The sequence below is a fragment of the Halichoeres trimaculatus genome, unplaced genomic scaffold, assembly GCF_033239565.1.
Source record: "Halichoeres trimaculatus isolate MK-OKI-2021-1 unplaced genomic scaffold, fHalTri1.1 fHalTri1_scaffold_3, whole genome shotgun sequence".
Classification (NCBI taxonomy): domain Eukaryota; kingdom Metazoa; phylum Chordata; class Actinopteri; order Labriformes; family Labridae; genus Halichoeres; species Halichoeres trimaculatus.
In genome coordinates this window covers 22,920,702-22,945,084 of record NW_027437181.1, presented here as the reverse complement: position 1 = coordinate 22,945,084, position 24,383 = coordinate 22,920,702, and the positions used below count along the sequence as shown (strand labels likewise).

Below are 24,383 nucleotides of genomic sequence, written 5' to 3'. Positions count from 1 at the left end.
GCGACTGATCTTACCTCTGAGAGTTACATGCATCTAGGGCATGTAGCTACTGTCGTAGACAACCTGTGCTAAAGAGTGCCAGCATCGAGCACAAGCTGTACTTAAAGAGTGCTTCACTGAAGACAATCTTCTTAAAGCACTGAAAGACACAATGGGATAAAAAGACATGAAAAGAAAGAAAATATCAAGTCCCTGTTGACCATAGACAGGGGACATTAATGTGGTACCTTAACTCAGCAACTAAAGCCCTTTTAAGTCGCCTCTTAAATCTTCCTGAGTTGCTCCTTGATGGGTGAAGGGGGGTCTCTGGAGGTAGTATGCAGGTAAAGCAACAGAGCCATCAAGCAGACCTGAGTATGAAGCAGCTTTGTTACATGCACAAAGATTAAACACGTTATGCAGTACTTACATGATGCTGTCACCCCCCTGTCTTACCTTCCCTTCTCCCCAGCCTTCCTCTGCCTGAGCCTCACCCAGGGGTCTTACCTCAGCTGGACCTTTCCTTATATGTCTGAGCAGGAAAAAACGCAGCTGAGATCCCTAAACAATCGCATTGTGGCTCCAAAGTTCAGTGTAGACAGTGGGGTTCCCAGCCCCTTGTCTGAGCATGGTCCGTAAGTAGAAAGTATAATATTAATTCAGTGAGCAATTTCCTCTGTTCCCCCCACTAGCAGGAGTTCTACCCAGCTTTATAAAGTTTTATCGACTCCTCAGCTAAAAGCCTATCTTTGAGGCTCAACTCCATCGCAACAGAGACAGAATCATAAAATGCAAACCATGATCCAAGTCTTTTCCCTGCATACCTATGTTTGGGTTTTTCTCTTGCAGTTATTCAAGGCAGATGCAAACTCCAGAGACACTGCAACCTTAAGGCTATACAAGAGTCCCTTACAGAAATACTGTTTGTATCACAGCTGGTTTTCTTGAAATAAATCAGAGTGGGAGCTTTAATTCAAGCACCTGATTTGCCTTTTATTCCCTTGTAGCTTTACTTTGCATGTCTGCCCTCCCAGCAGGAACTTTCATTTTCTGACTCTCTTAAATTCTTATGTCAACATCTCATGCCAAGCAAGGCTGCTGCTATGAGAATGAGGATGAAAGTTTTATGAATTCAGGTTCTTTCAAGTTACTTTGTTTTTTCTTACTTTTACATAATAGTACTCTGAAGGAATCTTTGATCCAGCCTCTGAAGGGACATTTTTGTCCTTGAAGATATATGTATGTGGACTTACAGCTTAAAAAAAGAAAAAAACAGGAAAATATTACATAAAGAAAGGCCTACTAATGTTTTCTGAGTATCAAACAACAATGGGGTGCATTCACAAGTTGGTCCAGTTTATCCTCAGATATAAAACCTCTAAAAATGTAATGACTTAAGAGACAAAGAGGTGTGATTGTATGAACCTTTTCTTCCAATACTATTTTCATTCAAACTACAATGTACAAAACTGTAATGAGTGTACATTCTGTTTAGATGTTACTCACTTGGGGGGCCTCTTACAGGGACTTTTACTCATGGCGTTGATGTTTTCCATGATAGGATGTTGTCAGCAAGTCTGACTATGATCACCTTGAAAGACCTAACACTATAATACTGAACGTATCATATTTGATACACAAGTTTCAAAGACCTCTGTCTCATCAACATAACTAGTTTCCTTAAAAAACCTGTTCACAATTAAAAAAATAAAATAAAATAGCGCACTGCTGCTTCACAGCAAGGTCATCAGTTCAAGTCCTGGTTTGGACAAAGTGGATCTTTCTGAGTGGAGTTTAGATGTTCTCCCCGTGTATGCATGAGTTCTCTCCAGGATCCTCTGCCTCTGTGCGCCTCTGCCTCTACCTCTCACCCTAAGACAGCCAGGGTTAGCGCCAGCAACCTGTGGCCCTGAACAGATTAGCCATTAAAAATTAACTAATGAATCAATAAAGTATTTTTGCATTGAAAGAATGCATATTTGCTGAAAGCTTTAGTATCTAGTTGCCAAAACCGCCAAATTTATCAAATGTGATTCAAAAATTGTATGATAAACAAAATGATATAGCAATATTTTTTTACTCAGGAATTATTGAATAATGATTTTGAGCTGGGCACCTTACCCTTTTCTTCAATAAAAAAATTGAACATGGCAACTCTTGACTGTTTTAATTATGTTGGGTCTTATTGATGTGAGTTGACCTGGGGATTGCAACAGTTGGGTTATTACATTTCCTGATTTTATCCTTGTGTAAGGGTGTACAGCCAGTGATGACACTAGTTTAATACGAACCAGACTTGAGGCTCACGAATGGCCTGCCTATGTCATTGTGAAGCGTCTGTTTACACGAAACGCCATCTCACCGGAGTCAGCACAATTAGACACAGAGAACACTGCTAAAATGTAAGTGACTTTTTGGCTGATGTTAAGTCATTTTGGTCCAGCCTTCTAACATCCCTGCTATTGTTCAAAATGACTGCCAAGAGGAGTGGTAGCAGCAGTCATATGTTATGGATCAAACCTTGTGTAGGGGTTGTGCTTGTGCATGAAGCAGACCTCTCCAAAGCGTGTAATAGCGGAGTCGTGAAACATGCTCAAGTATGCCACAGCAGGCTTGCGGTCACAATGGCCAAACGAACTGGGCTTTAGGGTTGAAATGTACTTAAGCATGGTACAGATTGCCAGTGTGACTAGGACTCTGATGTGAAGTAGAAAGTTGCTCTGCCCAGCAACTGTCATCATTTCTGAACTATAAAGACCAGCCTGAGATAATGTTAACTAATGTTTTTGGAAAAGTGCCTACAGGCCCAGGTGAAATGTCCCTGAGACCTTTTCTGCAAACTGAGTTGATAAGTTGTGGATAGTTTGGTTTTCCTGGTGTAACTTTTGCTGTTGAGGAATAATCAAAACTTGAGGTTTAACACAGGCACAGGTAACAAGCCCAGCTGGATGTCTCTTTGAGTGACATCCCTCCTGGTAGATTTACAGATAGTGAGTGATCTCATGCCGTGCATACAGTATGTCAGACATACATGGTATGAAACAGAAAAATTCACATTAATCACACTCAACCTGAGGGCTTCTTTGATCCTACAAATGTATAATCAGTTCAGAGACTCGTATCATGATTCAGTCTAAATCAGCAGACCATGGGTTGGTAACTGTTTGCAGTGTCTTAGTACAGCATGATGCTTAAAAAGCCAAACAGTATCAGCTTCCCAACTCCCCCATCCGCCGAACCCTATTGCAGTTGATTTGCTTTATGTGGACCACAGCCTCTGCATACTAAATACATAATCCAACGTCCTCAGGAGAAATAAAGCACAGTGTAAAATGCTGGCAGTGTTTTCTTCTTAAGCGGTGAACAATCCCAGCACATCGTAAAAATGATGAAAGGATGCTCACAGTGAGGAGAATTATTAGCAGTAAGTGTTTACATACTACGCTTACATCCAGAGTAACTGACTACTGGCCACAGCCCAAGCTAATTCCCTGCACCTTGATAACTTGTGATAGAGTGTCCAAGGATTCAATGAATAAACCAATTACACAGTGGTCTTCAATCCTGGTCCTGAAGCTGGTTTTCTTTACTACCATCGACTTAATTGCATTTACTCGTGGTCCCTGGTGTGAATCAGTCCCTGATTAGACTGCTAGAAAGGGACCGGCAGAGCTCTTTTGGTGCTGAGTGTTTGGACTGAGAGCTGCTGACCTCAGGTGTCCCAAAGCTGAACAGAAAAGAGGCCACATCAGGTATGAAAGGAGGAAGCTGCCAAATGCCTCCTCTTCATTTGACTGGGGTTACTTTTATTAGAGGGGGACGAAATTATTCATGAGGTAGTGAAAGGATGGTGGAAGTGTGCATGCTTACACTGAAGTATCTGCTAAACAAAAGGGGAAAAATAAAAGAGGATGTTAAGTAAAAAAGCACACTAAGCATTTACTGTGCACTAAAATTTAAGGAGCACATCTGGCCACAGTTGAGCGACTACTTTACTGGGGCCTCATGTTCAAATCAAGTCAAATGCAGAGCAGCAAAGTGCTAATATAAAGCTACAGCATGATTGTGTGACACAGTGTGAGAGCTCTGCTTAGCAGGAGTGTGGAAAGCTTTTCCAGAAGTATCAGCAGCAGTGTTCCCGCTGGCTTCGTGATACTCTTTCATCCTGTTTGCAGTGATAGCAGATTTTTTCTCCTTTGTTTGAATTAAACTGACTGCTGCTGGAGCGTCTGCTTGGTCTGGGTTTTTCAGCCACAAACAGCCAACAGAAGAGTCCCAAACAACATTCACCAAATCAAGTGTGAGAAATATGCGTACATGGGTTTGTGTGGCAGTTTCCACCAATCAAATCTCACCAGGAACTCCAGACATTTGACTTCAGGCTCTGGTTTGTACTTTTATGAAGTGGAGCATAAAATTTTGAGAAATCTGCAACCCCTGCCTCACACACAAACACAAATTTACCTGAATTTGTGCTGCCTTGGTTTTTTTTTCTGCGTTTGCTTGTGTTTTAGGGTCTTTGATTTACTTTGCCTACACTTGTACGCTATTATACTTTGGTGAAATTTGTACACAGACATAGTTAAACACCACAAACGAGATGTTAGAGCAGCATCCCCCTCATCCACTACAATAGGCCTTAAATAAGAGGCTTTCATTGCCCTGTTTCTTATGATCTCTAAAATGCATTGTGATAAACCACAGACTGTTTTTTTTAGAAGGGATTGCTCTCATTTCTGTGGTTTTCATGTTTATTACGAATGTAAAATGTGACTTTTGTGGTAACAAGAGAAAAATAATTCCAATGTCATGTTTTCTAGAGGATCTATCTAAGGAGGCTGTCTTTTAAAGGTCCCGTATTATACTCCTTTTCTGCAATTTAATATGGATCACTGATGTCTTCATGAAATGGTAGTAACATGTTTTGGTCCAAAAAGCCAATAAATCAAGCACAGCAGCATTATATCCTGGCTCTCATAGCCCCTCTGTTCAGAACGGTCTGATTTAGTGGGCGTGACCTTCATATGTAAATGAGCCACCACTGATACCGCCCCACTCTTCCACGTCACTGAGAGCAGGGCCACGAGCTCCAAGTGCACAATTTTTAGAAAACAACAAAGCTTGTTTACCGTAATATTACAGGCTAAAAAAACAGGCTAACTGCAGCTAAAGTTAGCTTCCTGAAGCTAACACAGAGACAGGGAGGACACTGAGGAAAAGCTCTTACATCTGCTCCACAGCTCAAAGCATTTAAAATACTGACATTTCCAGGGTCCCAGGTTTGTTGGCGGATGGTTGGTAATGCGCCTGGATTCAGGACCAGTCTATTTGCTAGCCCTCTGTTGTTCTGTCCAAAGTTGGAAAAACAGTTTTACTGAGTGTAGCTGGCAAATTTCCTTGATAAATGAACTCTAGCCACTTAGTCTTGTCTTCTTCTGAGATGGGAAGCTTGTGCATGGAACTATGTGGCTGTTTACAGACAAAAACAGAGCAGTGATGGCTCTTCAACTTCAGCATTCTCCTCCCCGCTGCTGGAGAGATTTCTCTCCAGCGGCGGCGGGGAGGGGGTTCAGGGATATCTGCTCCGGTGGACCAATAAGGTCAGATTTGCTCCTGTTTGGTCAAAAAAGGGAATCGCTGACATCTGCAAATACCCAACCCAAGCAGCTCGTTTTAGGTCAGGATTTTAGATTTACAAGCACTACTAGGTACAGGTTTTGTTATTAAATATCACATTTTGTGGGCTGGGAGGAAAGCCAAAGACACACAAATTTCACTAAAAGACTCAATAAAGGGATTTTTGCATAATATGGGATCTTTAAATTTGACTCATGACTTATGTGTTTAATGATGATGTTTTGGTCAGCTGTACTCTGATTCAAACCAAATTAATGTTTAAAATTGGGTAAATGCAGCTTTCATCATTGACTTTCATGCTTCTGTAAGGAACAATGCAGTGGGATTGACTATTTCTCTGATATCTATTTTGTAATTTGCTGATAATTTGTGTTTTTTTTACTTCAAAAGGCTCAGATGACAATGTTCATCATTTAAACTTCCTTGCAGTTTATTTGTTTCTTGTAAAATTGTTCCTTGATGACAAATTGTGGTCTTTTTTGTATCATGGTTTGACACTTGTTTAAAAATGAGTCACACCCATGATGTTGGTGAAACTGATGAAATCACAAGGCAGTCAAGTCTCCCTGTTTTCAAACTGCTGTTTATCTTCAAGATTAAAAGTTACTCAATGTGTATGTTGTCTTACAAAGTAGGAATTAAAGCCAAACAGCTGTGTCATGTTTTTGCTGACCATGTGTCCATCTGTGGAGGCCCTGTGCCCCGTTTCACATCATTTCATGAATACAAAAGTTTAATTTAATCCCCTAAAAATTACCCCAAATTTATCTCAAAAGATCAACAAAAGAAAAAAATTATGGAACCAAAGATTTTATTTTTTCATAAATTTATCTGAGAGCAGAGACTTTTGAGCATGTGGTGACAAAATTTGTAAGTATGGAATTAAATATCTCGGGGAAGTTTTTGACTCTATTTTTGTGTCAAACTGATGAGACTTACAGAGCTGCTGATTTCGACAAGTATGAAGTTTTCTGTAATAAAATCAGAAATCAGGTGGGTATCTTGCCGAATCAATCATTTAGAAAGAAGTTTGAGGCAATCTTTGGTTATATTTAGTTAAGTGAAAACTTGTGGTTAAGGTGTAATTTTAGTCCTCCTTCACTTTAAGTTGGTGAGAACGACACCAGTTTTATCGTGTGTTGGCAGTCATTTTTTTCTTCCTGATTGCCAATTGACGGTCACAAGAACTGGAGTGTGGTTTGAAGTACATGTCATTTGGAATTAGGGATTGTGAAAGGCTTGACAGACTTCAAAGTTAATGAGGGCTTGGCTTTTGCTTCTTTTGTCTCACAAGACTGATTTTTTAATTTTCCAGGTGTATATTCGGCAGAGTGAAGAAACATTGGCCTGATGAGGTGCTGCTCATAAGAGTTCCCTCAGCTTGACTTTTCTCTCCTTTTATTTTTTTTAAAATTTAGCTTCCCTGCACCAACCCCCAAACCTATTTTCACCGACCCTCTGTCCATTACTCCAATGTGAGATTTAGAAGTCTTAGCAAACATTTCCGTTTTAGCGGACCATTGGCTCCAGAGCTTGCAGTCAGAAGAAAGAAAATGTCTTCAAGTCTGGCATTTTCCTTCTTAAATCCCATGACGTTTTTCCAGTGCCTGAATGGGAGAATGAGCGTTTCTCAGAGAGGGGCCAACCAAATAAACCCCTCTTTGGGCCTGAAGCCACTAATCTGTAATTTAATTTCAGGCGGGTGTCTGGACCACGAGGACACACAGCAAGGTCAAGGGCTACTGTACAGAGAGATCTGCGAATTTTGGCACAGCCTGGGGTTTGATCAACAGTCTCATCCAGCTTTAGAGCAGGACATGGTATGTGAGTGTATGTGTGTGTGTATTTGTGTGTGTGTGCTCCTGGGCCCGCATGTGTGGGTGTGTTAGGGAAGGAGGGATTTCTGCTCTACCTATACAAGTCGGACTTGATGAAAGGTAGCTATTTGGCATATGACAGCTACAAACAATCACAGAGAAAATCCATTATTCAAAACAAGTAGAGCGTTCAGGATGACTGAGCATCGGCAAACAGAGAGGGATTAGCCCTAAAATAGGACTGGGAACAATTCAACATGTCACTGTTGATCTGCATGTAAATGAAATATTTGTATTACTTTGGCTATAATTCATGTTTTACTCATTATGTAGACTAGTCTAGTCGGGAGATATATCAACTAAGGATGAATATGAGTTCAATCCCGTGGGTGAAACACCTGTAATAAACTCCAGCTTGCTCTGCTTAAAGGGGAACAGAGTGACTATGTGAATGAAACAAATGATGACCAATGCCAAGGCAGTTCACCATGTCCCTTTAATGTAAATTGGCACAAGATTATCTGACACAAAACTGCTTTGGCATTCATACATGGACACATGGCATGTGGACTCACTGGAGTACCTATTAAAAAAAGCAATAAAACAACCTGTACAGCCCCGAACATGATGAGATACAACATTTCATATGAGCGTTAAAAAAAGAACAAACGAGCCGGGATAGTCCTTCTTCGTTAAAGACACTTTCTTACATATAAGGCTGTCAGGTCAGTGAGGAAATAAGGGTGTATCCTATGCACCATTTGCAGTTTGTTGGAGCTTAGCTGGCATTCAATTTCAATCCCCTCAAGTTAGTGAGCATAGGAGAGCGGCACACACTGACAGGTACAAGTTACTCCACCGACAGACGCTAATTAGCAAGTGCGGGAGTAATAGGAGAGCCAGACTCTCCCTCTCTCCCTCCCTGGCAGAGAGACAGTGATGGCAACTGAAGCAGGGTCATCTCTTTAAGTGTCTCACTTCCTATTAGACAGGAGATCTCTGGTACACGCCCCATCACAACCCATGCAGAGTGATGTCAGCGACAGTGAAAGGATCCTGTCACATCCTGTACGGTTCAAACACAGCTCCTCTTTTGCATACTGCACCCAACTGCATTCATTCACTGCTGCCGCCCCCCCACCCCTCCTCCTCCTCCTCTGATGGACAAAAAAAAGGGAGGGAGGGCGATAGAAAATAATGGCACATGATGTGTTTATGTGTTTTTGATGGAAACTCGAGGGAAAGTCTTAGAAAGGAGATGATGGACTCATCTTCCGCTCAGCGAGGCTTTGACATTCTGTAGGGGGATGCTGGAAATAGTCTCCAGGTTGATGGATAGGTGGAGTGGGATTATACGCGCCAGACTCATCTCCTACCCGTCGCCTGGCCCCGGCTCCTGGAAAAAGACACAAAAACACAATGCGAATCATGTCAGGGTGTGCACAGTGGGAGAGGTTATTAGCTTTGAGAAATAATGAAACTCTGCAGGCCGGTCAGAATAAAAGCTAACTCAATAACTACAGCAAGCAGAGGTAAGAAAAGGCCTCACATGCATACTTCTGATAACTTTCTACATTCTTCATGAGCAGAGCAGACAAATTAAACTGTTCGACGTGGAAAAAAACAAACAAACACAAGCTAGTTTGGCATCATTAGATAAACATTCTCACCAACAGGAAGCTGTGTTTCCAAGGATGCTACAACCTTAAAGACTCTCTTTGTGTAATCATCTTTCTCCCTCTATCACAAGTGAACTCCTAATGCCTCTCCTCACTCATAGCCCCTATGGACCACCCCACTGCTAGCACAGTGAAAGAAATTGTTCTCCCTGCATCATTAAACAGTTTGAATTAACTCTGGTGGAATTTAATTATGTCACACATGAAGCTCTTCTACTTGAAGCCTTTCATGGCAAAATAGTTGGCTACATGCTCGGAGGTTGAGTTTTTAGATACATTATTCAAGTCGGTCAGCTATATCTGCAGGCGACTGAACTTCTCAATGAAACAGCCGACTTTGGATGAATCTTTTAATTCCTGTTTCCTGGTGAGATATCCAACATAAATACCCTGAGAGGAGCACATAATCTCTGCCTCATATCAGTGGGAATTCTGCTCATGCTCTGTGTTCCATTAAGACATCAGCTGTGCTGTCTGAACCTGTCAGGAATCTACGCTGGATTTAGATACGGTATAACTTTGACTGTGTGCACTTGGTGTTTGAAGCACTCAGAGTGTCTGTCCTAATATTTCATCTCAGGAAATACAAAAATAGTTCAGTTAAGGTGGAGCGTCTTAATTTACACTCATTATCATCCCTTTTATTATATTTTAAAACACGACAGGGTGCTGTGATGTGGATAAATCTGACACGAAACCCCATACTGTTTAAAATGTCCAGCAGAAATTCAGTATGTCATTTCTAGTGATAGAATTCTTCATAAACTGCAAAGATAATGTAAGAGCATCTATTTTACAGAGCATCATCGTCTCGCTTACATTTTCTCCACGTCAGAGGGTTATTCGGCTCATTGATTCATCGATCAGCAAAATGAATACAGCACACTTCTCACACATACATTTTTTTCATCATTAAATCTCTCCTAACATGCCCTAAAAGAGATCTCAAGCCTGTTTCTCAAAAATGAGTCACATGGCTGAGTCCAGAGGTCAGAGGTAAAATAAAACAGAAAGACCATAGACTGTATAAAACATGGACGTAGTCTTGCCAATGTCACCCGTCTGTTTCTGAAACGGAAAATGAAGCACATCGGCTATGGCGGCCATATTGGTAGTGGCAAGGGCTTCGCCCACAGCCATAGGGCGCCTGTCAGTCACGTGACCCTCAGCTGTGCCTCTTTTTGGGGGAGCTTGCGATCTCAATATCCTCTGAACTGCCGAGTTAGAAAAAAAATCACCCCCCACGTACAGTGGGTGCCTGTAGTAAAATTAGCGACTTAGACAGGAGACGTTTTTTGAACCAGGCTGTGAACAGGTTAATTTCTGCTTTAAAAATGGCTTTTTTCGGCTTGGTGTGTATGTGATTTCCGCTACTTCCGGAGCCAGCCTCAAGCGAACACTCGAGAAACAGCAGATTTTAGCACTTCTGCATTGTCTCATATTCCCAGACCGGAGGTTGCCGCTTGAGAAAGACCAGCGTCTACATAGCAGCAGTTGTAATTTTTCCAAAAGCAAAAAGAGACTGCTTTAAAAAAATAAAAGTTTGCAGTGATTCTGAGGAGAGAAATCAAAGTTAACTCAAACTTTAGTGTTTGACATAACCGCTTCTCTCAGGGAATCCAAAGCAGCCGGGCCAGAGCCAAACCATTCCTCCACTCCACTCCAGCACCTGAGACACCAGGCTGATGGACAGATTCATTTACAGCAGGTACACGAGATTGAACACTAATTTACGCGGGCTAGAGGAGATTGTTCACGTGAAAGACACAACGGCACAGTGGATTCAATCTAATGAAGCGTTGTAAATCCACACTGTGCCCATTTCTTTCCTCATTTACATTGAAATGTAAGTGCCATCTTCGATTTCTCCCTGCCTCTAACCTCCATGCCTCTTGTAAAATCTGTATCTGAGGATCATCAAAACTAAATTACAACGCAGGCCTGCTGTTTTTTGACACAGCAAAACAAAAAGAAAAAAAAAAAAATCATCCGAGTTGGTATCAAAGACAAACACCAGGGAGGGTAAAATAAAAGTAGATGTTTGGGAACAACCTTGGAGAAGTACTCAGGATAATGAGGAAGCAGCTGAACCTTGGTGATACTAGATGATCAAAAACACCATGACAATCCCTCTGTACAAGGATAATTATAGAGTATAATGCACATACTTATAGTGGGGACAGTTCTTTTATGGATGCATTTATGAAATTCAAGAGACAGTAATAGGCTGCATCCAACAGATGATCCCCTGGGAAGCTCAGGACACAAAATGGTAGGTTGTGTGGGATATATTTAAATAGCAGTAAGCATCATCAGTGTGGGGAGAAATAGAGAGGATGTTATAAGGCGTAACCATGCGTGTAAATGCATAACCTTCAAGTTAACAGTGTGTAAGTACACAGCAAAATAGGTTAAGTATTTTATTGTCCTTCCCTTCCTCCAGTCTTATCTTCCTAAATCAAGCCAGTTACATAAACAGGAGTGACATTAGGAATTGCCATAACTAATTTGAAGCTGATCATCAAAATGAATAAAGATACCATCACTGCTGAGGTGAAGTCTGACTCACAGCAAAAATATGGCACAAGTGATGAACTCTTTGCAGAAAATATTCAGGGCTCGAGCCAACCTTTGCTGGCAACCTCCAGGAAATTTCTGCTTCGGTTAAACAAACAGTCCTATCTTCTTTTTAAATTTACAACATGTTGTTTTTGGGGCTGCATTGGTAAAAACAAAATAAAGTATGTTGAGCTTTAGAAAGGTAGACTTTTGACTTTGACACGCAGAGCCGGGTGCGCTGCCTCATCATGTTTGAAGTGTTTATGTTGAGCAGGAATGTAAGGATGACATTTTTTCTTTCAAGTGCTGATTCCAATACCCTGAGACTTAACTAATATCCAAAAGACTTCTTAAATACAGATGTGACATTAATATATATGTACTACCATTACACACTGCTCCAGGTACGATTCTGGCATCAAACTAAAAAAGAGGGAATAGAATAGAATAGAATAGAATAGAATGGAATAGAAAAGAATAGAACTTTATTGTCATTGTAACAAGTACAACAAAACTGAAGTCACAGCAGCAATAAAGAAAACAAAAGTAAGAAAGTGTATAGAAAGTGCAAAAAGGTTCATAAGTCTTTCTCATGTTGTCTGATGTCAACTTTGATGGAAATGTTCAGTTTCTTGTGCTAATAACACTTTGGCAGGCTAATGTTTAACTTTATCCTGAGTAGAAATGTTCAGTGAAATTTTCCTGTTTCTTCTTCCAATTTCTTGAATTTTCTTAAGATCAATTTGGTATCTATTCATCTATCTATCTATCTGATTTGCATAATTACCTGTTTGCTACGCATAAACCCTTACTTCATTCACATTTTCTCATTTACCACAGTGGGGCACACAATTACTAAGGCAAGAACAGAGTTTTGGACAACTCAGACATGAGCCAAACAAGACTGAGCGCTGTGCAACATTACTGCAGCAGCTCTTTCAACAGGCCCTGCCACTTTTCCTAATAACACCCTGCTATGAGTCAGGTGTTGGACAGGTCATTCAGTGACCTCTGTTTGCCCAATGCAGCTACAGCATTTCACACTTTAAGAATCTTACACCTTTATCAACTCCTCTTCTATGATAAAGGTACCCCACCCCTGACCTCTTTCAAAAAGTAGCCTGCAGCCCCCCTGGTGTTAATTATAGGACTTTTTCCCCTGGAGTCTGGGTGGGACGTGGAGGTGCATTAATCTTGGTTCTTCACTTCAGTCTAAAGGATCGTTTGAAGAGACTCCTGGTGCAAACCCTGAAGGTGAGGTGACTCAGTCTCAGGAGAAAGGTAGAAGGAAGGGAGAAGAAAGAGTCACCGTTTATTCAGCACTCACACCGGGATGTCGGCCATTTCAAAAGGTAAGTCAACCATTTATCCTCCACCACTTATCTTCTCAGTATGTTCGTCTGGATGAATATTAAGAGTCATGGGAGGACGTCCCTCCTGAGCGACTGTCTTCCACCTGTGCTGGTGATTGATGTGGCATGAAGGTGACTGTCATCCCATAAGCTGAACTGCGCAGAGCGAAGCATTGGCTAAAGGACTGTGACATGTTTATGTCAATGATTTTACTTTTTGCACCCACTCATCCTGCACTTCAGGTATGCTCAGAGGTCAGTGTTGCATTTAATGGTGACATTACAGCTTAAACCTACAGCAGAGTAATATTATCAACTAATTTAGAGGCATTTCAAATGTAGAAAAAACTATCAGGGATAGTTATTGCAGCCATTTGATCATGTAGATCATTAGAATTTAATGATCAGAGTTTAATTACAATTTTAAATTTAGAAATTCTCGTGGCCTATGTTACAACAGAACAAACATCCTATAAACTTTATTTGGAGGACAAAAAAAGCTCAGAAGAATCTAAAGCATGTGCACTCTTGATTTTTCATGTATTTTTCAGTAAGTCCACTTTCTTGGTGGAAAAAAAGCAAACAAAAAAGAATGAAGCAATTAGCTACATGGTTTCCTGTGCATGTGCAGCTTCCCATGCAGTTTCAGAGCAATGTATGCATACTCTAGAAAGCTACACATAAAAGCCACTGCTAACCATTCAGTGTGCGCCATGTTTAGCATATTGTCATCACAGTGGGGGGACTGTTCAGTATTTAGGTTTGTGCCATCTGTAAATTTCTCTGTGGCTTAGCATGGTTTCTTTGAAAGGTTTTCTTTGTGAACAACAGGCTGGGATCCCTTACAAAGGCTTCTCCTGCAACCTGAACCGATGTTCATCACATTGACGGCGGCTGTAAATGGAGAGACTCCAATGCTGGAGAACTCCTCAAACATCATGCTGCAAAAACCGCAAAGATGATAAGACTTGATGACTGATCAGAAGTGTTTTTATAATCTATGAAATGACAACACAAAGTAAAGTGGTCCTTGGGTCTACGTAAATGAAACAATCAGACAATGAAGGAGACAAGGAACCCAGCGCAGTCTTTTTCCTTTGTTTATCCACTTTCATGAGTCCATCATATTTTGGTGCACCTTATAAAATAGCCTCAGAGAATGCATGCTTGTACATGTACATAATTTCAATTTTCATTACTGGAATGATGAATTGAATATATTATTTTACTTCTTAATTACATCTTAATGGAGCTCTTTCATCATCTGCTCATTTATTGCACATCTTAAGATGATAACGTCCCAGTTGTCTGAGTTTGTGCATGTACTTTCGTTTGACTGTGATTTCCACCATCACCATGCTGCTGATCTTATACCCAGTCTCTCATCTGCATTATGAGCACTCTATGGTAGTTAATTGAGCCCAGAGGCAGTTGGTTTCAATGAAGGCTCCTGTGCTTTTCTGGCAAAAACAGGAGAGATGAAGCTCTCTGGAGAAGTCAGCTCTGTCGAGAGGCAAACAGAGCAGAACTCCTGCCGTGTTCATTAGCTGTCATTGATCAGTGATTCAGTTGCTGTGCAGCTCCTATCATAGAACACACAGTACCAGTTTTCTGTCCTAAAAAATTAATATAGAGGTAAGAAAGTGGAGCCAGCACAGCATTTTCCTCCTTACATTTTATTTTTCAAAGCACAATTTTGATGTGAATGGATGTTTGCCAAGGTTTTCAACAGTATGCAGAGACTGCCACGCAGCACACTTGTCCATTCCACACTTTTCTGATATCAATAAGAGCTACTATATTCAGTTATTGGCTTCCCTCAGAGGCTATCATTGCTGCAGCCTATTCCATCACCGGAGATGTACTGTAGAATGAGGCTGCGAAGTACAAAAATGCTGATAAATGGCTGAGACAAAAACATAAATAATGCAGAGATCTGAGATACTGGAACGGTGAGTCAAACTCTACTTCGAGACACCTCCCTGGAGAGGGTCCAACATAAGTGTCCTGTCTGACATCATCAGCATCTGCCGGGCCTCACCTGCCACGTATAGCAGAGAGGAACTGCAGGAGGCCCTCTCTGTCTCTCCTAATGCTTCACTTTGCTTCCCTCCAACCTGAAAATTCTGATCTGATCATCCGGGCACACCCCCGCCTCACATATCTGACAGACGGAGCAGGATTCTTTTTTCAAAATCCACTCCATTTCATCCTCTTTTATCTCTCACCTCATGTTACTTATAAATCCATGGCAGTGTAAACCTGGCGCTATTACTGACAAAGAATTGTAGAACAATGAGGGCAATTCTAAGCATGACTGGCACAAGTTAAAGTGAATATAAAGGGAGCCTTAAGTAAATACTTCGCAACTCAGCACTGGAGTTGAGAGAGACGGCACTAATTACACACATAGTGCTGATCTGTTATCAAGTGTAATCTTCACTCATTGGAATTCATCAAAAGTTCGCCAATAGATGACTAAGACGGTCTATGCAGCTCAGTGAGTTTTCTTTATTCTCTTCATGTAAGGTTTTGAATATTTATTCTGTCCTCATTTGCAGCCGTCTAATGCTAGGCCAAAGTTCTGCCCAAACAATTCCTTATTGGCCCTTTACAGCTTAAAAGAACAAAGACTTTCAAATATCATTGTAGATTATGACCACAGGTCTTACAGCTGAATGCAAAATTACACTTGGAAATAGTTAGGTTTCTCTAGACAATGCTCCTTTGCAGATAATATTCTTTTTTTTTGGGTCAGATGAGTCAGTTTTCTGATGGGATGCATTAACTCCCCTGCCCGGAGAACAATAACAGTGATATTCAGCATTTTTATTCAAGTGTTGCTTGAACCAGCATTATTCAAACACTGTGGTTATACAACTGTCTGAAGAAAAAGACAAAGAAGAGACTTAAAAGACAAGAACTAAGGGAAATAACTGGTTGACCCACTTGGTTTTCTGAAGCACAATATCATATTATTTTAGCCATCAGATAAGCTATTTTATTTTAATGGCTAAATTATGCAGGTAGAGAAAAATATGATTGTGGTCTCTGACTCACATCTATGACAGGAGTATTGTACTACAAGGAGACATTAGTGCATTGTCAATATCAAAAAGTGTATCCCACATTTCTCTTAAAAATCATATTAAGGTGCAGGGTGAAAACACATCTTACCTTAACAATGAGGGTTATTAAAATCATGTTTAGAACACTGTATTTATGATATCACCCATTAAGCCTGAGCCCATACAGGCTGCAACAGAGTAGAGAGCACAGAAAACAAAGTATTGACTGTGCTGCAGAGAGCCATTTACTATAATATCACTGTATCGCTGCTAGTAATGACACGCTTAAGGGTCGAGCAGATCAGCATAGGTCAGGACTAAACACATGTATTGATAAGGCACAGGTTTATGAAAACAAAGTGCCTCCTGACTCTAAAACGGCTTAATTAAATGCAGAGCTTGGCTTTATTAAATAAGATATGCTGCACTCTGCATAAACGCATTAATCGATAGCTAAACTGCCACACAAATATTAGAATAATTGATCCAGGATGATTCAGCAGCCGGGAGGTCTGGGGGCTTGCAGGATATTACCTAGCGTTAACAATCACAGTGAAGGTCAGTGGATACTACAGTAATGACAAACGTCCTCGTTTTGACTCCTCCTTGGCCAGACTTTATTCTGGCTAGTAACAGGAAATGACTTTGTGCACCTTCCATCATCTTCTACTCAGCCTGTACACTGAAGCTTTATGGCAATGACCAATCAGGGTGTGATAAAAACAAGCTGTAACTGTCTCACCTTGTCATAAAAGTATTCACACAACTGACACAGTACTGCTGGTTATTAAGGTTAAAGTTAAGAGTGCAGAGAAGACTGGATAAAGTCTCAGATTATACTTTGTTCTTACAGCATATGAGAAGAGAAACTAGTGAGCTGTTACTCAGAAATGGAACAAAATGCTGTTAAATTATTCTTTTCCCTCTAACAGCACATGTGTTGATACAGGACTGTAAAATATACACAAAATACATCAAATCTTTTCAGCCTCTAAGACTCTTTTCCATCTAAGCACGAGGATAATAACAGAACAGGTTTATCTTATTAGTTACATTTATTTGAAATTGTACCAAACAGCAGGAAATTATCCCTAACAGACACATTTATGAACAGCTGTATCTGTCTCTTCCTGACAAAAGACAGGCTGGCTGCACCATCCTGTTATCACTCCAGCCCCACAGAGACTAAAAAAAACCCTCTGCAATATCTGACAAATCAAAATTGATAGAGTGTCTCTTATAAATGTCTCCTAAAATATCAGCACCAAACATCAAAAAATCTATGTCAACAGAAAAAAAACAACCTAATCAGAAATGAAGCTTTGGAAACCTAAAACTATCCTCTGCACACACAACTCCTAAAATAGCTCCAAGCTTTTGGGCTTTCCTGGCCCATAGGGGTGCACAAGCTTGGACCAGGAAGGGATAAAGCACCTGACACAGACTTGCCAAGGTTGAGTGAACACGGGGCCATTGCCGGGATTGTCCCATTCCTCTCCCCAAGGGCCACTGCCTGCACCCCGGCCCCCATCAAATTGGAAATGCTCACCTGTCTGCCACTGTATTACTGCTGCTGCTCTTGGTCTAGGTCAGTCTGCTATTACAGAAAAAGTCACCACAAAAAAAGGTTATATGGCCATGCCGTCAACAATCAGTCTGACAATATGAGTGAGGAAAAATACACTCCCATACATCCTCCCTGAGCAAAACTGGCTCGACATTCCAACAAAGTTTAAAGGAAGTGTTTTCAGCACAAGACGTCAACATGACAATAATGACCAGCACTGGGTCACAATGCTCAAGAGGATAATAATTTACAAGAAAAGTTTGAACAGTGAAAGCATGAAAATCATGACTCCAAAGAGCTTCTGGATTTGTGTTGGTCTGGAAATTGGGGGTTTAAAGTAATCAAAGGAGAAGAGAGCCAGGCGAAACTCATAAGAGAGTCAGTCCACACTGCTGAAAATTGGCCCACCTCTACCTTTTCTGCACCCAGCAGGAGGTAACGGAGAGCAGCTGCAGTAGAACAGGATTAATATCTCTGGTGTGGTATTTCAAAGATGCTTCAATTTGTGGTGTACAGTATATTTTTAATGACTTTATGTGCTTTGGCCAAGTTACTATTTTTTTATGGCTCATCCACCGATAAAGCAGCCTAGTATCCTGGATGTATGGTCAGGTGGCACAATGACTCTCCCCTTTTTTATATACCTGCCTCTTTACTTTCATGTTATTTGATTGAAATAAAAAAATGCCCCAAATCAGAAAAAATGTTTTAAATTTTCACGAATTGACAAAAGCTGTCAACTCCCTTTATAACCCTTCTCTACTGTGTCACAAGAGGAGCTGTCCATGGTACTGAACCTATAGTCACAGTACACACGAAGCATTCTGTATCAAACTTTTCTAAGGTCTAGTTCTTTAAAACAAGAACACATTTCCTTTTTTACGACTTTGTATAACCTTGATTGTGGATATTTATTACCTGGCTATATAAAAAAGAGGTAAAAACCTCTCTACTATGGTGATTAGTTCTCAAACACAAAAGCTGCAATTGACAGCCTGATCACACTCATGTCAAATCCATTTGCATACAGTTCTGCACATTCCAACTCTTCCTGCTGACACTGTGGTAAAAACAGTAGTGTCACTCTTAGGCTGGTCTTCAGACTTGAGAATTAATGACAGTTACCAGTAATAGAGTAACCCAAACTGTGCGCCAACCATCCCAGATAACGGAAAGTAGAGCAATTCACCGAAAGCTGCAGAGCTACTGAGTTCCATCTCTAAGCCGTCAAATTGTACTGTTATAATGTTGGTGTCTTTATAATTTGGTTATACTTGGTATGTAAAAGCCCAACTAGGGACAAGAGATGGAAATCAGCAAAAGGAATGAACTGTCTTGTGAAAAATACAAGTTTCACGCTGTGTGCTGCCAAGTGCACAACTCATTGCGGGTTAAGATGAGATAAGACTTCTTTATTTGTCTTGATGTTAATAAAACAACCTGATAATGTTTTTGGAAAGCATCTTGAGATAAAATTTGTTGGGATTGGGCGCTTTACCAATAAAGACGGATTATTTAATTGATTGATCTTGATTTGAATACACGAAACCACCTGCTTAAAATACATAAATAACACATACATAATTCCTTCCTTTCTTGTTGTGTTGTGTGTGAATTCAGTGCCAGGATGTGGAATGCAACCCTGAGCAGACCCTGTCTTTGTCTCCTGTCTACTGGGTATTTTCTAATGGGCTTGTTGAAATATACATGTAATTTTCATGACTGGCCAAGCATCCACAGAAAAGCATTGACACATTGCCCAAATATAGCAGAAGGATGCTATTAACCTTATTATGTAAGACTCTCATTGTAACACCAGAATAGTCTGCTGCTACAACTCATCACGAACTAAAGTTGGCAGATTGAAAACTTCATGAGGATGGCAGTGAATATGCATAGTTGAAAAAAACAAAGAAGGCAGCAAGACTTACACCTTCAAATGTTAAAGTCAGACTCCAACAGCTGGTTATGATATCTATGTTTGCAAGCTCAATGAAATAAAATAGATCTGTCACAGCAGACCATGACCCTGTGGTTCCTAAAATCAAAATGTTAATACTTCTCATATTCCTGACTGTCTGCTGAATTAATGCAGCCAAGGCTCATTACAGTAACACTTACCCTCAGCCTCTAGAGACATTGTGTCCTCTAAAGAAATACTGCAGAGTATAAGGCAGTTGTGATAAGGGAAAAAAAGTGACACCTAAGCGGCACTTAAATACAAAGGTGTATGTAAAAACATAAAATTGCACATGCTCACCTTGAATCTCTGGCCTTAGCTGTTCAGCAGTGTCATGGCTGGAAAAAGAAAACAGACAGTCATTAATAATAATAATAATTATAATTGAAATAAATAAATAATAATAATAGTAATAATAATAATAATAATAACAACATATAAATAAAGAGTAAACTGGACCGGAAACTGAACCTTGCAGTGCACTATGTATATCTTAGAGATAGCAAGGGAGGGTTGATTACCTATGGAGATTGCAAAAGTTTAATCTTAAAGATAAGAATGAAATCAACTAGGTGCAGTGTCCCTGACTTGGGCTCCAAATACTGTATTATTTAAAGCTCTGTGAGAGATACAACCACTGTAAAGTGGGATCATGTCAGCATCAATATAACTTTCATGTCCATTGTGTCATGGAAAAGCATCATTACAGCCTCAGTTGTTGTTATCGCTTCCCCTCATTCCTTCAGCACCCTTCCTCCTCCTCCTCCTCTGCTCCATCTCTGTGCACCAACCTTGCCATGGCTAACAGGAAGCAGAGGGCACAGCGCTTTATTTAATTAGTCACAGCAGCTGAGTGCTCATGTGGAACCAAACAGGGGAGGCAGATTGGGGTAGTGAGATGGATAGGCACTCTCCCACCGGGCCTTGGCTGTGCTGTCAGAGGAGCGGAGATTACATGACAGAGGGGGGAATGGGGGGGCTGGGATGGCAGGAGGATGTAAATGGTGTCTGTACGGAAGGATTCATCCCAAGAAAAAGGATTGCCTTCACTTGTGAACCCCTGTACTCCTGTCCTCTCACGAAACCACTCTATATACTATTACTTTGTCAATTATGCAAAACCAGGCAGCAGGGGGACCGGCTTGTTGTTGTGATGCACTGGGTGCTTTGACTGCTTTTATTAACAGTGACAACACTCATTATTCCGAATGATTTAGGAGCTGCTATTTGCCTTCTATCTCTTCTGACAATGATCAGGTGGCCTTTTCCTCACGGGCCAGCAGATAACCTCTGAGAGTTTGTAAAAGTAGCTCAGTGTGCAGCACATCTATAATGAAATCCATCCCAAACTCAAGGCAAAGGCAGGATAAAAGCAGAGAAAAAAAGTGTTTCCTTAGCGACTCCTTGGTATATATTGCACTTTCTCGTCTTGAGAGAAGAAAAGGAGAGATTAGCAACACATGAGATATTCATTTGTACATAATTACAGAAAACTGTGTTACGTGAAATCTGTATGATTCATGTGTAAGGAGGTTTATAATTCCCTTTATTACCCAACCAGTCTTAATTGGCCTTCAACAGCAAAATAGCTTCTCTCAGTGTTCACCCTTGGAGAAAACTCAGTAGTAAACATGTAGCTTTCTGTGTGCTGCTGAAACAGCAAGGAACATGAGTGTGGTGCTTGAATAATGTGTTTGCAGCAATGAAGCAATGTTGTGCAGGAAGCTCTTTTAATTAGCACTCTTGAAGTTGTCCTGTGACCCACATCTAATAATGAAGGCAACATGAATGTTCTATTTACATATCTTTAGTCAGTAATGTGTGACCGTTGGGAGAGCCCAGTGGCAGAGTATGTGATGCCAGTGAGAAAGGGGGGGCATGTCAAGCAGAGCTGCCTGAGGCTGTTTTCCAAGGCCCACTCAATCTGAACTGCAGCAATGTGGAATAGTATGTTAGTGACCTGCAGGTCTGTCAAACTGGGTTATTTTTAAGTATGCTGCATGCAACTTTTTAATAAGACTTGGTATGGTGAAGCCATGTCTTTCAAAAATCAAATTCCCAGACTGTTTATTTTATACTGTTTAAATTGACTTTACAGCTTTAACACTTCATACTTACTAGCATCCGAAACTGGGCCTCTTTTAGTGTATAAACACAGTAGATAAGGAAACCAAACCAACTTTAGGGTGCCATGTGAATATTTTATGCAAACACACAAAACCAATTTACATAAAGTGTTTCAAAAACATCTTAGCTGCATTTCCATCCACAAAAATCATTTGCAAATCTTATTATTCAGTGCCTCATTTATATCTGATGGATGATAAATAAGACATCTTATTATGAGTTGCATCTACAGCAGATAACCAAAATGGGGCCTGCAAACACTGTTTCGCAGCGCCCCAAGTGGATAAAAGTACAGGATATTATCAGAGAGATTAAAAAATGTATATTTCACTCTATAGAACACACTGCTGTAACCGCTGAAATATTTAAACATCTTAATTTGTGCACTCAACACGCTACATTTAAAGTCCCATGAGAGCCATAAGGTGAATATTATGTTCCTCTTGCATAAAGAGGTCGTATTTTCATTGTTATGTGAATAACTCAATAGACAAGACAGAGAGGGATATAATAAGCACAGAGGTGACTTTGACTCTGGTACAGCTGTCCTTGTTTCTGTCTGTCTTCTGAAAAGTCAGCCGAAGCTGGCCAGCTTCTCAAAATCAACACAACATTTAAGGTGATGAGCTCCTGGGCTTGAGGCTTTAATATGATTTCAGCAACTATCATCCATCTTTCAGAGTTGGCCTTGGCATGAAGTAGTCATGAGACAGAGCTGCGGCGCGTCTTTCAGCTATCAGATTTATAATGCTTGAAATTTTTAAACTTTCCACCTTCACAGGACCTTGCCTCAGCTAAGGAGGGTTACAAAAACCATTTTCCTCATGGAGCTTCCTCTTCAGAGGGCGTGTCAAATTGTTCTTTCCGACAATTCTTTGTCTATGAAAGAACTGGGTCACTGACTAACACTCTCTTCCAGTGCCTTGTTGCTAAGGCCCTGACTCCTTAGAGTCCGGGATTTAGGGAGACAGGGGCTAGTGCACACAAACTAAAGCCAGCTTCTGACAGGAGGAGCTGCACTTGCGTGACTACAGCCCCCTCTAAACAGCACATCATGCTCAGATTACTGAACACATTTCAGAGAGGAGGTGGGGAGGTGAGGGATGAAGCCAGCAAGATGCATACACACGGCACATCTCTAAATGTGGATGCAGATTAGTGTATCAAAGTGCTTTTATCTGTGTCTAGTGTGTGTGTGTGTCACTTTGCCCTTCAGTGCATGAGTGTGTAAAGGGGCTGCTGTTGGCTGCAGCAAAATCCAGAATTTGAGCTCCGCTGTTTGTTAAACATTATTTGCCTCTGCTGTAAAGGCAACAAAGGGATCCAACCCTATTGCAAATGAATGGGCCCAGGTCCCTAGTTATCACTGGTTATTGTTCGAATCAGGCTGGCTTTGAAAGGGGAGGCGCGCTCTCCTTTGGACAGCTCATTAAGATAACACACAAACGTGGCTCCCCATCATCCTGGGTTTATTAAAGTGGGGCTCATTTCAGCTCCATTGTCTCATACAGGAACCTCTGCTTTTGTCAGCGCAATTGGAGCCAGATGGCAAAACAAAGCTGCCTGTCTGGAGTGCTTACAGAGTGATCTCAGAAGGCAGGGCCATTAACTTGACTTCACCAGCTCAGCGCCCACAACGTCCACCTGGATCAACCAGGTGCACGGACGGTGACGTGAGGCAGGGTGAGCTGGGGTGGCTGCAAGTTGTTTTCTTGTCACTTGAGCACAGGCAAACTACTGTCTTCTATTTGTAGTCTTCTTTTCCAAGTTCCCTTTAGCTACAGCTGACCTATGAAGCCTTACTAGTTGTGGGATAGCTGACCCTGCTCCTTGCTGCACAGATCTCTCTGAAACATTCATGAGAGAGGCATTAGAGAATAAAAGTCATTGTCCCCCTTCACTTAGAGACTCCCAGTCACCTCTCAGCTTATTAAAATCACATGGTATTAACTTTGCTGTCCACAGAAGAGCTAAATAATTCAATCAGACTAAAGAAGGAGTCAAATGAATAACTCTAATGACATTAATGCTTGAGGGAGAACCACTCAGGTTTGTGAGGGGTGGGCGCTGAGGCTGGGCAGGCAGGCAGAAGAAAGCTCGCTCTGCTTGCTCTGCTTGCTAATGGGGAAATTAATTCTGGACTCATAAGGTCACACTTGGCAAAATATCACATAACTCTCATCACAGGAATAGAGGCACATAGAAGGATAAGTTCTGGTCCACTAGAATTACTGAAAGCTAAAGATGAGAATTGAGCAAAACCTATAACTTCTTTCAGATGTAAATATACAGATCTCATGGATATCTTTGATTTTACTAAATGCATATTTAAGATGAGTCTGACATTTTAAAATGTGTGCCTATTTCCTTTCTTGTGATGAAATAGACGTGGCAGTTACTGGAACTCTGTTGGCTTAGCAGGGCTTGAAGACCTGAAACTAGCTTCGTTCTTCAGAAAGAAACAGTCTTCTCACCAGCACCTGTTCATTCATGACTTATCTTAATAAAAAAATGAAAAGTAATTATACATTTAAATATGTGTGTGTGTGTGTGTGTGTGTGTGTGTGTGTGTGTGTGTGTGTGTGTGTGTGTGTGTGTGTGTGTGTGTGTGTTTTGGATTTGAACAACCAGGCCGAGC

At 40.9% G+C, this 24,383-nt stretch overlaps 1 protein-coding gene across 1 annotated transcript in view; it reads right to left on the bottom strand.

Annotated features, from left to right (window-relative positions):
- Positions 1–7,916: 7,916 nt before the first annotated feature.
- cd276 (CD276 molecule) overlaps positions 7,917–24,383 on the bottom strand; it is a 75,285-nt gene continuing 58,818 nt past the window's right edge. The window contains exons 7-8 of the mRNA XM_074666546.1: positions 19,919–19,956; positions 7,917–8,829 (exon numbers count right to left, since the gene is read on the bottom strand). Of these exons, the coding sequence (XP_074522647.1) occupies positions 19,934–19,956 (23 nt within the window). The 3' untranslated portion in view covers positions 7,917–8,829; positions 19,919–19,933. The remainder of the gene's footprint in view (positions 8,830–19,918; positions 19,957–24,383) is intronic.